At 35.7% G+C, this 15382-nt stretch overlaps 1 protein-coding gene across 3 annotated transcripts in view; it reads right to left on the reverse strand.

Moving 5' to 3' along the window:
* Positions 1-15382, reverse strand: part of LOC144443553 (uncharacterized) — a 145198-nt gene that overhangs the window by 16322 nt on the left and 113494 nt on the right. For all 3 annotated transcript variants that reach the window (XM_078133083.1, XM_078133081.1, XM_078133082.1), the window contains one exon: positions 2952-3116. In XM_078133083.1, coding sequence (XP_077989209.1) covers positions 2952-3116 — 165 coding nt within the window. The remainder of the gene's footprint in view (positions 1-2951; positions 3117-15382) is intronic.

Here is a 15382-nt window from a genome sequence, read left to right on the forward strand (position 1 = left end):
ACAGTAGCTGTATTTAAAGGCACAAGTTTTTCTGCTATTGAAAAAGGAAGTTAATAATTGAAAGCTGTTAAGTCTTTTTTTAATGCTGCACTATAAGTTCCCAATATTACCTCCAGTTGAAAATTTTAGGTGACAATTATCAATGTTGTGTTTGGAGCAAAAGTTAATTTATTACAATACACTATCTCTATTAAATTTTGAATTTCTGGTACAGTCCTGAAATTATATACATAACATACCAATAACAATGTTATTTCAGGGCTGTGTTTAGATTTTAGATTTCAGGGCTGTGTTTAGATTTTGATTTCAGGGCTGTGTTTAGATTTTGATATCAGAGTTGTGTTTAGATTTTAGATTTCAGGGTTGTGCTTAGATTTTAGATTTCAGGGCTGTGTTTAGATTTTAGATTTCAGGGCTGGTTTAGATTTTAGATTTCAGGGCTGTTTTCAGGGCTGTTTAGATCTTGATTCAAGTACTGTGTTTAGATTTTGATTTCAGGGCCGTAAATACATTTTAGCAAGTATGATAACATAAATACTACTACCATGCCCCAACAGAATGAGTTACTGAGGCTTTTAAAAAAAAAAAAGTATTTTCATATTCTTTGTATTTTGTATATGAAATTTACACAGTCAGTTGATGTATACTGTCATTATAACTCACACTGCTAACACTGTCATCTCTATCTGCAGATAATTGACTAGTTGTGTTTGTTTTAGTTATTAAAATGAAACACACACATGGCCAACTCTCATTAGATTTTAATCAGACCTAGCTGATCAAAATCAACCTCTTTTATCATCATTTCATGACCTGATGACATTTCCTGCACACCTTAACTTTCCACTCTATAAAGTTTTCCATCGATTCCCTACACTTGATCAATATTCCAGAAAGAAAAAAAAAAGCCCACACAAAACTGAAGTGGGAATAATGGCCATAGCACTGAAAGTCAAACTGCCAAATATAATAAAGTTTGTGAGTTTGTTATTTGACACGACTAAGTAGTGACAAACGGCTACTCTTGTAATGACCCACACTGATCTTTGTTCATTTTGGGATGATTTATGGCAACTTTGATTAACTTCATAGCCTACAAAATGGAACAATTTCTCCCAAATAACATTTGAATTAATAATTACATAATTGATTAATTGAGATTAATTGATTTTATCTGACAAGTGAAAAGATACGTTATTCCATTTTCAGAATGACTAATGAGTTCACAATAAATCATGACATTTGGAACCCAGAGGCGAGTCACAAAGGCCCATGCCATTCACAAATTGATCATTAAAAATAGAAATATCTAATTTTTGCTTGAACAAGCCCCAAGAGTCATTGAACACCATTACCCTTCACGTACCTTTTTATTACATCTCAATGATTTTTAAAAACACTGTCACTTTGATACATATATGGCCAAGTCTTTGACTGCCTGATATTCTGATATCTTGCTACAATATGATTTATTAATTGCACCTAAGCATTCTTTTTGCTTTGTACAGTTAGGTGAACTGTTACCACATTCTATACGCTTCCACAAAAAATATATCCTGAAATAAATACTTACAGTAGGATCTGACAAGATACAGAGATAGATAGACAGAGACAGACAGACAGACAGACAGACAGACATATAACAGACAAATAGACAGGTACATAGACAGACAGACACACAGACAAATAGATAGATGTAGATAGATTTTTAGATAGACAGACATACAGACAGACAAAGACAGACAGGCAAGTAAAATTTACATCTGTGATGTATATCCCATTTAAAGATTTGTGTCATTTGCATGTTGATGATGTAATGATTTACGTGTAAGTGTGTGATGTAATTGACATGAGTGATGTCATTCACATATCTATTAATGTCATTTTCATACATGATACAATTTACATATTAGTGTGATGTCATTACAAGCATTTACATGTGATGTAACAATTTACATTTTGTGATGTCATTTAAACATGTATTTATGCTATTTACATAATGTAACATCACTTTCACATTTTCAATTAAAAAAGTTACACATTTTGATGTCATTGACATGTGTGTGATGTAATTTACATATTTATGATGTCATTTGCATCCATGTGATGTCATCTACATGCGTGTGATGTCATTCACAATCAATATTCTTAACAGTATCTTTACTATTTCAGGTCCTTTTGGGATATGATTTGATTTGTAATTTATAGTTTGCGATTTGTTGAAACTTCAAATACATCCACCTGATGTTAAATATATTTCACAAGTAAATCAAAAACCGTAACAAACAGTACAAAGTTTAGATTTTGATGAATATTCTCTTTGATCTCATGAAAGCACAACTGCTATCTGCATGCTTTGTTGAAAACTCATCCATGTGCTAAACTCCATGGACAGATCTATAGAATAAGACACAGGGTTGGTTTACAGACAGAAATCAGATAAAAAAGAGAGATTATCTCTCCCAATTCTTTTATCAGACAATGGCCCCATACATGTAGGCGTCTGCCTCAGGCACTGCTGGCTCCGATACCTATGTATGTATGTATGATGTCTTTACATGTACATGAATTGTGGTAACATCTATGAAGTCTGCAGACATGTTTACAGACAAAACAAGTCTAGGGGAAGGCAAGGATACCTGCTAGGTGTGTCTCAAGTATCAAGGAGGGACTATAAGGAGACCTGTGATGGGTAGTCTAAGTCAGGACGGGGTCTGAAGGGTTTTGGGGTATCTCTTGTTCGTCATATAATCTAAGCTAGGGCAGTTTCAGGTGAACTTTTATGGGTGTCCAAAAATAGGAGGGTTTCAGGAGAAGGTGTTGTAACTTTCAAGACATCTTACATCCACATGTACACCTGTCCACACCTCTCTGACAGCACTACAAATGGTTGGGGTTGTTTCATGCCCATGTCAAAGTTTTAGGAATGTTTAGAGTTTGGTCAGACTCACCTGTAAGAGCGGCACTGTATTGCTCCCCACACACTATTTCTGCAACCTTTGTATCATGGAAGACATCACGTGGTAGCCGTCTTGGGCAGGCTAAAAACTGCACTTTCTGACCATGACCCAACTGTCCATCAGAACCTTTCCCCCAACTGTAAACCGTACCATTCACTGTCAAATTAACAGAAAAATTGTATAGTTAAGTTGTAAAAAAAACACAGACCTACACTGAACATCACTCAAAAAGTTTATAAACCTCATTTCTGCAATAAAATGAAGTTGCGTACTTGAAAGAGCCTCCATTATGGAAAGATGATTTATTTGACAACTGTTACTGTGCATTACAAATGCTTTTCGAAATGTAAAATTGCAGTCTTTGTAGATTAAACTAAAGTTGTCATAGCTTAGATAATAACTGATTGCCAGATTAGGGTAGCATACAGACATATGTTGGCACGGTTTAGTGCGATTCATCTTTTATTTAGCTTATTTTGTGAAATGCTCATTCATTTGTCTGTTGAATAGTAACTGCCAACACCAGGCACTAAAAATTGTCTGAGTCCAGAACTCCTGGCGTTCACTAAGATCTATGGGATTAATGTGTCAATTACGACATGCCATTACAAACATAAATGTATTTTCCCATATCCAATATTTCCACCGCAGCCATTGTAATCGTATTGTGGTATCGTGTTGTGGAGACCGTAATATTTGGAGCAATACACGGCTATGGTTGACCACACTAGGCTGACTCAACATCAATTAATTAATGTAAAAAACCTGTAGCTCATCAATCATACTTCTTTTTTTTATAGAAATTAATTATCTAGTCGTCATCAGATGTCAGTCTACCTGTAAATGTTTTGTTACTGGTGGTGATGAAACAGACAGATAAAGAGATGTGCCTTGTTATCTGGACAGGACAGGTGGGTGAAATGACCTCCGACCTTTGGATGATATTCCGATGATGTATCAATAGGGTTTATCTAACTGTTAACAGCGGGGCTACTTTGCTGAAGACTTAACTTTGCTTGAAATATTGCACATTGTGTTAACTCAGCATCAGCCAATATTTACTCGCGTGACTTCTGAATTGATTTTGTGTCAGGCGTTAGTTCACATGGCATGCCCTACGTGCGAAAAGTTGAATAATACGGTCTGCCCTACATTATGTCTGGTCAAGGGTCCTAGACGGATATCGGTGGAAAGATGTCGCCGTTGATCACACAAAACTTACAAGTCTAAATGGTACATATTTTCAAATAGTTGACTTGCAACTAGATGGAACAGATAGTTTACACGTATTTTGCGCATGCAAAATTTGACAAAAAGTTTGTACACTGTGTATCAGTTTTAAAAAAACTTGGTAATGGTAACATCCCGAACACTTAGCGGACATCCCTGGAAACTGACTATAATATAAATACTAGATGTATCACTACTTGACATTCAACCTAGCGGATCAGCTGTTTGTACAGTTGATATAACAAGTTTGACTGCAGAAGCATCGTTCATCATCAATCAATGATTACTCTAACTGGAGCACAACAGAATTGCATCGATTCAGGTGTGTTACTTTTCCACCTTATAATTGGTGCAGAGACAACTTCAATAGGCAATCTGACCTCCCATTTTGACTCGCTATTACGTTCTAATAAGTCCGGATGTGAACCCTGGCTCCACCGCAGACACTACATTGAGTATAACATAATTGGTGTTGATAACATCTTAACCTATTGGCCCATTCATTCTATGGCTGCCCACTTTGATATCTCTTTTACCTGCATGTGGACAGGAGGTGAACAACGATGAGATCAAAGTTGTCCTTGCAGACTGCTGCTAAGGAAAAATGTATTTTGATGCCCAAAATGGTAAAACCACTTGTTCAAATATTGCTCTTTTTAAAAATAAACAACTTATAATATTGAAATGAAACAATCACTGATGAAAAAATTCCCATTTTCCTTGTGTTTTTTTCCAATATTTTCTTTACAAGCAGAAATAAATTTAATATTACTATACTTGTAGTTATTATCATTGAGATTCAAATAGAAAAAAGTTATCGTTTTATGTTTTGCAATATTTCTTATAATATGCAAACTTTGCAAAAAGTAGATGGATTCAAAATTGTCTGTGGTACATATCAGCAACTCGTATATATATAAATATAATTTTTTTGATAAATGAGAAGATTTGAGAGTGTGGCAGCTGTTTCGGTGAGTTGCTATGGTGTTTGCGCTAAAGACAGACTATGAGACATGTTACTTTGCCATGGACCTACAACTCAATACCATTAACTTGGTGTATATAAGGAACAAATATTAAGTTATTTTTAATTGGTGGCCAATTTTCATAATTTGTTCGATACGAATACCTATTAAAAAGTTGGTGTATTATTACATAGAGTTAACGGTGATGGCAACAAAAAAAAGGGGCTATCTGTAAAATTAGCACAATTTTCTATATATATCCAATTTTCAGTTTGCGGTAGAGAACCCTGATGCAATGTGTTGGAACTGCTTAATACAACACTCTGCATACAGTCTATATTAGGGTGTACGTTTATACAAAATTTAAAAATAGTTCAGCGTAAAATTTCTAAAATGTGGGGGGGGGGATGGTTGATTCACAGACTACACGATGACTGAACCTTATGATTTGAGAATGCAAGTGTGGTGTATTCGGTATTTGCAGAAGTGCTTGTTGTGTTTTCTGTGGCTGCACTTTCATGCGTGTAGCAAGTGAAAGTGCAGTAGAAAACCCAGCAAACCCGAGTACCCACACTTGCACTCACGCGACATGGGCTTCTGTTATTATTACATATGTTGATCAAAAACAGCAAACTTCCGTAAAAATTATATTATGCGATCACATGCTTTTGTGTATTAGGAATGGTCGTTCGTCTCCTCATTTGCATATCATTTGCAAACAGGTATGCAGTAAATGTTTTCGGTATTGCACTGCAATACAAAACCACACCGATGCAAGTAATCACTGGTACATTATGTAATAACAGCTAGTGCCACCTACCACAAGTAGACAATCTTGTACCGAGTTTTATCCATCATTAGAAATATAGAAATTTGTTGAGAATAGTGGGCTTGCTCAAAATAACATTAAAAAAACTGGATATGAACCATTTTGGAATTTGATGATGTGTTCGACTAATGATATACAGTTATTCTCTTTCTCAATAGTTTCCACACAACTTAAAATAAATTGTATACAGGTACCATTTGGACACGATAAACAATTAGATGTTATACTCCAATAATTTTCTTCATTCAGCCAGGGAAAATACTCATGACCTAAGGGTTGTCACTACTTGTGTACGTGTAGCAACTTGTAGTGACAACCCTTAGGTCATGAGTATTTTCCAGCTGAATGAAGAAAACTATTGGAGAATAACATGATTATATCAGTGCCAGTAATATCAAAGAAAGAAAAACTGGTGAAAGTAATGGCAATTTTGAACATGTTGACTCATATTTCAAACACAGCAGAACCTGTGACGTAGACACGCGTGGTCATCACATAGACAGGCGTTGTTGTGACGTAGAACGACCGAGTATATATTCCATATTTTTTGTTCAACTTTGCTAGTGCATGAATAATTTCTACAAGTCTACATGTATTTTGTACAAATATGAATATTTACTTAATAATGTGTTGACATGACTCCATTACATGGCCTTGTCTGATATTTTTTTGGTCAAATATTATTGGTATCTTTATCTGATGTGATGATAGCGTGAGGTGAAAATCTGGAGCAAGTACAGATAAGTGGTGTCATATTTAGAGTGTACCATGATATACTTTTTTGTTTGTTTTACCTGCCAGGTCAAGGCAGATAACTTGTGACACTAAACAGGCGATATCACATCATATAACTTAAAGCTAACCTAAGCTTACACCTTCGTATAAACCTTATTTTGTTAATTTTGTTGACTATTATTACTGTAGTTGATATATTTACTAGTTTGTTTTACCACCAAACACTTATTGCAGAAAATCCAATGAAGAAATATAGTTTCCGTTATAATAATAGATGCAATAAAGATTCTATTCTATTCTACTCTATTCCATAACTTGACACCTTCATCTTTTGTAATTTCCAAAGTTAGTATTCTTACAAGGCAATATTTACCAAGTCTAAATATCTAGACTACAGCTGCCATTTGAATGTTTGAACTCTACAAAAAGTTTAGTCTTGCGTTTGGTTCTCATTTGATCTCAAAGAATAAGTAATTCAATACTGTATTAGTCAAACTTCCTAGAATCTTGCTGATTTCCATCACTTTGGGCTGCATCTTGTTTATCATGTACTATATGTTTCCATTCTAAATTCTGGTTTAAATCATGGGATTGTGGATGGAGAGATGCTGTTCCAAATATCCCTTGATCATATGGAGTCTGTTTGTATTGGTTTTACTTTGATAAACACATGCACGCACACACACACACACACACGCACGCACGCATGCACACGCATGCATATATACACACACACATAAACATACACACACACACGGACACACACACACACACACACACACACACACACACACACACACACACACACACACACCTACACACACACACAAAACTATGTTTGTGAGATGTTGATATAAGCTATAGGGTGGACTTTGGTACTCATGGCGGGAGCCATTTCTGATGACTTCCGTGATCTTACAGAGTACATTTTTGGGAACTTCCAATGTTTATACTGTCTTGCTCACAGAGTGGTTAGATTCACACAAAAGAGGCACCACTATCCTCCACTTATGTAATCTACCACATCGAACAAAAATGATAGTTTTAGTTTGTGTATATATAAACTTAAGTAAACCAAGACCTCACTTTCCAGGGTAGTAAATTGGTCACAATGATGAAAGGATGAATTCACAGGGACCATACTATTAATAAGGTGGCCACAAAAATAACTGTTTTGATGAACTTAGGGATAATTCTTTACTCCCTAATGGGATTATGGACCACAAACAGAGTCTGTTAAATAGTTTAATGATAAATACTCTAGAAGGATAATACTCAGTTATGAGGAAAGTTTGATGATGGAAGTGTTTTTTTTTTGTTTAGTAGTTAAAGGTGCTCACCACTCCAGGAAATAGAGAAGAGACATTTTCATAAAACTATGGGTTCTGGAGAATCATATCACATCACCTACCTTTACTCGATTTCAAAGAAACATCAAGTTGATCTTATGCCTTTGTAGGGTATCTTTGCTATGGGCTATTGCATCATGGGAGTCAGCAGAAATAATGTATTCATTAGTTGCACACTGAATATTCATGACTCCTGAGTGCTTACTACCATCAGCTTAAAACATCTCTCATGAATATTGAAATACTCTCCAGAACCAACACTTTATGAAAATGCCTTTATTTCCTGGAGGGGGAGGGGCGCTCTCCTTTTAAAACGTACCCGAATTCTCATGGTATTTTACCGAGTGTGTTCAACACCAAAATCATGGTCCAAGGTATTATGTACATCTATACAAGTTACCCCCTCAATCTTCATTACAAAGGTTCCAAAACCCAAACACTGTAATAGAAATAATATTTCTATGCATTTTTGCACCTATTAACATTTCATTTGTGACAACACTTTCACCAGTATTCATATATTCATTAACTTTTTACTCAATAACATTGACTTATATTATTAGGTGTTAGTCGTCAGGTACAATTGCATCTCACATTCATAACTTTATCTTCAAATATTCATAAAATTATGCTAAAACCTAATCGACACTGAGTTTGGCTTTAAAAGCTAAAACTGTTAATACAACAGGTCTTTCTGACTGTTAGTCTGTGTTATAATAAATACTAAAAGCATCACATACAGGAAATCATATCCTGCGATGACCATGAATTTTTAATGTCATCATTTCATTGCCACTGTCAACTATTCTCTCATAAATTTGATCAAATTGTGGAGTAAGAGGCGACAGCCTTGTAACTCTCAATAATTAATGAACGTTATGATTGATAATGTGATAAAGTTCTCGACAATATTTCAAGTTCATTACTGCACCTTTCCTGTTTCTGTGAAATAAATATTTCATGTCAGAATTTGGAGTTTGAGTTTTTCTGTGTTCTAGATAGCAAAGAATTAGGTATACAGAGGCAGAAATCAGATCAAAATTAACTGTTTATATTGTTTCTCCTCTTTTGGGGGGTGGGGGGTGAGGGAGGGGATGTGCTGTCAAAGCTAAATTACAGAAATATTCAAAAGGAGATTTCGCTTAATCAAATACTGTCCTCAAACAACATAAATGTAAAAAAAAAAATTGTGAAGTCAACTCAGTCATTGGTTAATTTTCAGTGATATTTGTTAGTTAGTTTCAGAGTCATTTGTGATTTTCATTCTAAAAGATGTCTGCATCAAATTAGTTCACATTCTAGTTGTCGCTGTACCTAATTACTATAACTATTTGCAATGGACTTGACACTTTGTTCGGCTTGTATTTCCTCTGACAGACATAACTGTCATTATTAATACCAGATAACTATTTACATTCACTGCCTTTTTGAAAACATTTTTCCCCATGAATATCCATGGATAACATAGCATTTATCTGTATATGACAAGCAGTGTCAAATGTAACGATGCAATATCACATCATATATTGAAATCAAATCCAATATCAACGATTACAACATTCTGATAAAAGACTTTCAAAAAAAAAAAAAAAAAAGACATCACAAAAAAGTAATGATTATCCTAAACTTGCAATGATTTGAATGAACTTTCCGAGTCAAATTAATGTGTATGAAAATGAATGGCATCTGTAAAATTGCACAAATCAGTAAAGATTATCTTGATTTCTCTATCTGATCTTTTGAGACGCGTTGTAAATGGTGGGGTAAATTGAAGAGGTGGATGGCACAGGATCTATTGTCAACTTTTTGTATTATGAAAGCCACGGAACAATATGAAAAAATTAGCGATTGTGATTATTATATGAGGTGATGCCACAGAGAGATTGCAGTAATTTGAAAATAAAATTGGCATGCTGATCTCGCAGAATATGATATTGTTAAGTCATGTCAATTATTTGTAGCATTTCAATATACAGGTAGGAACCTAATTGACATCACTATAAATTGCTACATTTACACTTTTTCTGTTCGCCCTTTGTTGAGGTAACTAGTATTTGAAATATTAATAATATGTGGTTACAGGCTCCATACACAAATATATATAAGGCTTTTATTATGAAGCCACAAGATGTCATACCACCTCAAAGATTTCAATGGCTTTGTAGGCTGCAGTTTAAAAGTTAAATGACGACTTAAATCGACAAATTTCATTTTGGGGGGAAGGTTAATTTTGAGAATCACATTGATGTGGTGGTTGGCTGACAGTTTGTTTTTTTTTGCTATCAGCAAGGCTGTGAGAAGTGATTTATATAGGTGGGATAAAGGTTAACGCATCCAACTTGAAAAGAAAAGACAATCTAAGCACTACCACTAAAGCAAATAGAGACATCAGAACAAGCTAAAAAGCAGTGAACCCTTCCCACATCAATTTTATCTAGTGTTTGTTGAAAACAAGAAGTCAAGGAGCTTGCGTGATAGCAGCTGACATTAGCTGGCTACCTTTGAACTGAGAATTGTGTAATAAAAGTCCTCATTCCATTCGTGGCATTGTGTTTACCTGATTACTAACTGACACTCGCTACAGACCTATTCATCACTACAAAAAAAAAAAACCACACGGCAATATATCTAGTTTACTGGCAGACTAACGCTTATTTCTCATCAAAGTTTAATTTTGGGATGATGGTCACTAAGATACACTGATTCCAGCAGGCATTTCCCTAAAACAGGATGTCAACAGTTTAATACAAACGGGGCACAGAATACTCCGTTCTTTAACACTGCCTGCTAATATGCTGCCAAATGAAATCAACATCAATTTGTCACTTGCAGGAAATGAACACCGGAAAATATGAAGCTGAGATGAACATGGTACAGTTATGACAGGTCGGATGGTCTAAAACAGTCATCCATAACCATTCCAAAGTAATAACGCCTGGAAATCTAACAATAAAGCGCTGACCTATGCTCATTAGCGACCTCCTGAGTTTAAGACCAGCAGTTTCAATCAGTTATTTTTCATGTCATGGAGGTACATAAATGTTCTCAACTTAATATCAAAAACTGAACTATAAACGGGCTGTTTATTAGCCTACAGTGTATTTAATAAAAATATCATTTTGCTTCTCTCACCTGTGGAGACCTTTGCCATGACTCGCAGAACACCTAAAAGCTACTAAATCAGTATGCCATGTATTTGCTTATTAAGTACACCAAATGATGTCTGAAAAATCATAGCACGGAAAGTGGTTGCCAATGGCAGCGGTGTCTGTGATTGAAGTTTAATATTGAAGGGTCATAAAAACTTGACTTGTGACTGCATTTCATCACAGCTAGGTCAAAAGCTGTCAAATACGGTGACACTGATGAATGAGATGTGGTTCACGGGCTGAAATCACAAACAAGTGTCCCTGCATCTGTTCATATGCTACATGATAGATGGAACTTATGGATACAGGTTCCTGTCATTATCTCTACTACTTCCCGTAATGCCGCCAACAAATTCCCACAGAATTACTTGACAGTAATAACAATGCCCCACCTCCTTCTGCCTCTACGAAACAAATTAGTAATAACAATTCCCCACCCCTCCTGCCTGAGACAAATTAGTAATAACAATTCCCCACCCCCTCCTGCCTGAGACAAATTAGTAATAACATTCCCCACCCCCTACTGCCTGAGACAAATTAGTAATAACAATTCCCCACCCCCTCCTGCCTGAGACAAATTAGTAATAACAATTCCCCACCCCTCCTGCCTGAGACAAATTAGTAATAACAATTCCCCACCCCCTCCTGCCTGAGACAAATTAGTAATAACAATTCCCCACCCCCTCCTGCCTGAGACAAATTAGTAATAACAATTCCCCACCCCTCCTGCCTGAGACAAATTAGTAATAACAATGTCCCACCCCTCCTGCCTGAGACAAATTAGTAATAACAATTCCCCACCCCTCCTGCCTGAGACAAATTAGTAATAACAATTCCCCACCCCCTCCTGCCTGAGACAAATTAGTAATAACAATTCCCCACCCCTCCTGCCTGAGACAAATCAGTAATAACAATTCCCCACCCCTCCTGCCTGAGACAAATTAGTAATAACAATGTCCCACCCCTCCTGCCTGAGACAAATTAGTAATAACAATTCCCCACCCCCTCCTGCCTGAGACAAATTAGTAATAACAATTCCCCACCCCCTCCTGCCTGAGACAAATTAGTAATAACAATTCCCCACCCCTCCTGCCTGAGACAAATCAGTAATAACAATTCCCCACCCCTCCTGCCTGAGACAAATTAGTAATAACAATGCCCCACCCCTCCTGCCTGGGACAAATTAGTAATAATGTCATATCTTTACCATTGGTAAAACTAATTTCATGATAAACATCGAAAGGAATGTGAGAAGGAAAGAGAAAATATCAAACCTTCCAATCGTATGTTTGATAATCTTACTTCTGTAAAAACATAGTATAGTAACACTTCTTTTTGTACTCAGTGAAGAACATAAATCTATTGAATCCATTTTCAAATTTTGGGGAATTTTTATGGAATCTTCTTCAATTAAAATAAATTTTTGGGTAATTTGTCTGTAGCCTTTTTTTTTTTTTTTTTTTTTGGCAAAATTTGAAATGTGAGAAAATATCTCCAGACAAGTGTTGTGTACCCAATTTTCAAATCAATGCAATGTATGGCAGATCAACTGATTTCACTAAAAAATCATTTTTTTTTGAAAATAAAGTATTCCATGAAAAATTTCAGATGATTTAGGTATACAGCAAAAGATTAAAGATACAATGTTATCTTGCAGAGGGCAGTAGACAGAGACAATCATGTCACTGCAGATCTTCCTTGAAGAATTAAGAATTCTGAACCTGACTCAGACACTTTGAACATGTTGAATATTGAAAGTGATTCAGTGGCATGGCAGGATCTAAGAGCTGGCTGAGGGCAGTAAATAGCATGATCAAATGAGAAAGTACAAAGTACACTCGAAACAGCAAAGTTTCTGTATTTGATGAATACACATTTCGGCTAATTAGATACTGCATATACTTATAACGGAGAATTGAACACGAAAAGAGCCTTGCCAATGTCATATTTGATCAATATTTGCATACTTCCTGCGTCAGTTCCATTAGGTGACTTTCCCAGTGAACTTGTCTGTTTCCAACACACACATGTATATATACACTCTTTATGCTTGTATGAATCTCTGAGTTGTATTGGAATTATCAATGGTTTTTACTTGTCACTCTATTTTTCCACATCACTATCTAACAGCTCAGCAAGGCATGGCAAAGTAGTTAGAGGGGTAGTTAGGTCACTCACAGATACAACTTCCTGTGGAGTTCACCTTGTACTTGAAATGCATTTCTTTTCATCCCTTAAAACATTCTTTCCAGGTTTTACAGTAATCTTTCATACAATGTGTCAATTTAGAACTTTTAGCTGTTAGGTTTGACACGGCTTGCTGACCCAAACATTGTGTGTGTATGACCACCTTAGAGTAGAAATGTGTTTTTTTTAAAAGCATACAAAATATGAAGGGAGAGTGAATTATGCTTTCAAGCAGAGTAATTACGAATTGCTTTTATAGGGTGAATATGGAAGCTTGTTTGTCGAGTACTTAGGAAGAGATACATGTACACAATTCACGGTCAAATATACATAAATATGCAATTTTCTTTGCCTCACTTTCCTGAATTGTATATAGAAAGACACATTTTTTTCTCATTTTTGTCCTTCAAAGCATTCATATCTGTTAATACATGTACACAGAGAAAAACAGTGAGGAGAGAGTAACAGGAAGTCTGTGATAAATACAGCGGTTTCAAGCTAGTACCCACAGGAACGGTATAATTGTACACAAAATGGTCATATTTTTTTGCAAACATTGAACAGTGTGTCGTTTTCTAAGAGTACAGCATTTAGGTACGACTAATGACTAATGTTCTGGTTTTCAGCTAGCGGCAGGGCCTCCGAGGACTGACAAAGACACATCTACCACTCGCCACTTATTTCTTTGTTAGCATACTAATAGTCATGTCATACATGTCAAATGTCACTCAATAATAAGGCACAGAAACAGTAATAATCCTGTATTTATCTTTTAAAGTTGTAGCCTTTTTCACTTTCCACCCACCTACAAAACTGCTTGACTCTAATAGATCGTCTATGCTAACAAACCAATGTTCACTTTTTATGCCTTTTGAGAGCATTTCTGTGTATGTAACAATCCATGTTTGTGGATGCTAGCTGGTTACAGTGTTTATCATACAGTGTTTATTTTCAGAAAACATTATTTATGACCATGTCACTATGTGGAAGTGAGGTGGTGTTATCGTAAAGTGAGGTCACACAGGCAAAAATATTGTTTTCCTTAGAATAAGTACTATTTTCAGATTACACAGACGTACTCAGTGATATTACTTGGGGTGGTGTTATCTTTAGGGGCGTCATCGAAATCAAAAGCATCGTAATTACGCGTCGCTACGAGTAAAGACTAGTAACTACTAGTAGCTACGATGTACTACGAGAAACGGGAGATAATGAGGTGTGCAGGTTCATGAATAACTGACAATAGATAATAAGTTTACATTTCTTTGTTTCCCTTAACGATGTCGTCTTTACGCGTAGATACACGTAATTTTTTATCGCCAACACACAATAGATAGTGATTCTCACCTTCCATGTTTCCAATGATGACATCGTCTTCTATCGTAGTTGATCGTAGTTTGACATAATTTTCGATCGTCAAAGAAAACCACGTACTCAGCCAGTAATGTGCTGATGAAACTAGTACTGCACATGTTTTTATGAGTGCAAGTTCATGGGCGATATTCATTAAAAAAAAACAATAAGATATGCACGAAATCAAAGTTTCAATATTCAGTACAAACTAACAGTACAACTTACAAGCTCACGCTTGGCGGCCATGGTAGGGCCAAGAAATGCTGTTGAATTTCCGGGTTGCGGAAGTGCAGTTTTGACTTTTATATCATCGAATAACGGGATTTGTTTTATATATTCTAAAACAACAACTAATTTTTTATGTTTCTCAGTACAGTAACATTCCTAAATGATGGGGTTGAGTTGAGAAATCGCAATGTTCGGCAACACGTGGCGTGATGCATGATGTCGGTAGATATATAAACATAGAGACGCAAGTGATGAACGTATTCAGTTATTCGTAGCCCGAAATTTCGTTATATAAATGAAGTTTTTCCTCAAAATTTTGAAGAAACAAAACGTTTTTAGGTGACTTCTAAATCAATCAAATCAAACGATATATTAATGCGAGACAAGCTTTAGTTTT

This window comes from Glandiceps talaboti, chromosome 12 (genome assembly GCF_964340395.1).
Source record: "Glandiceps talaboti chromosome 12, keGlaTala1.1, whole genome shotgun sequence".
NCBI classification, from domain to species: Eukaryota; Metazoa; Hemichordata; class Enteropneusta; family Spengelidae; genus Glandiceps; species Glandiceps talaboti.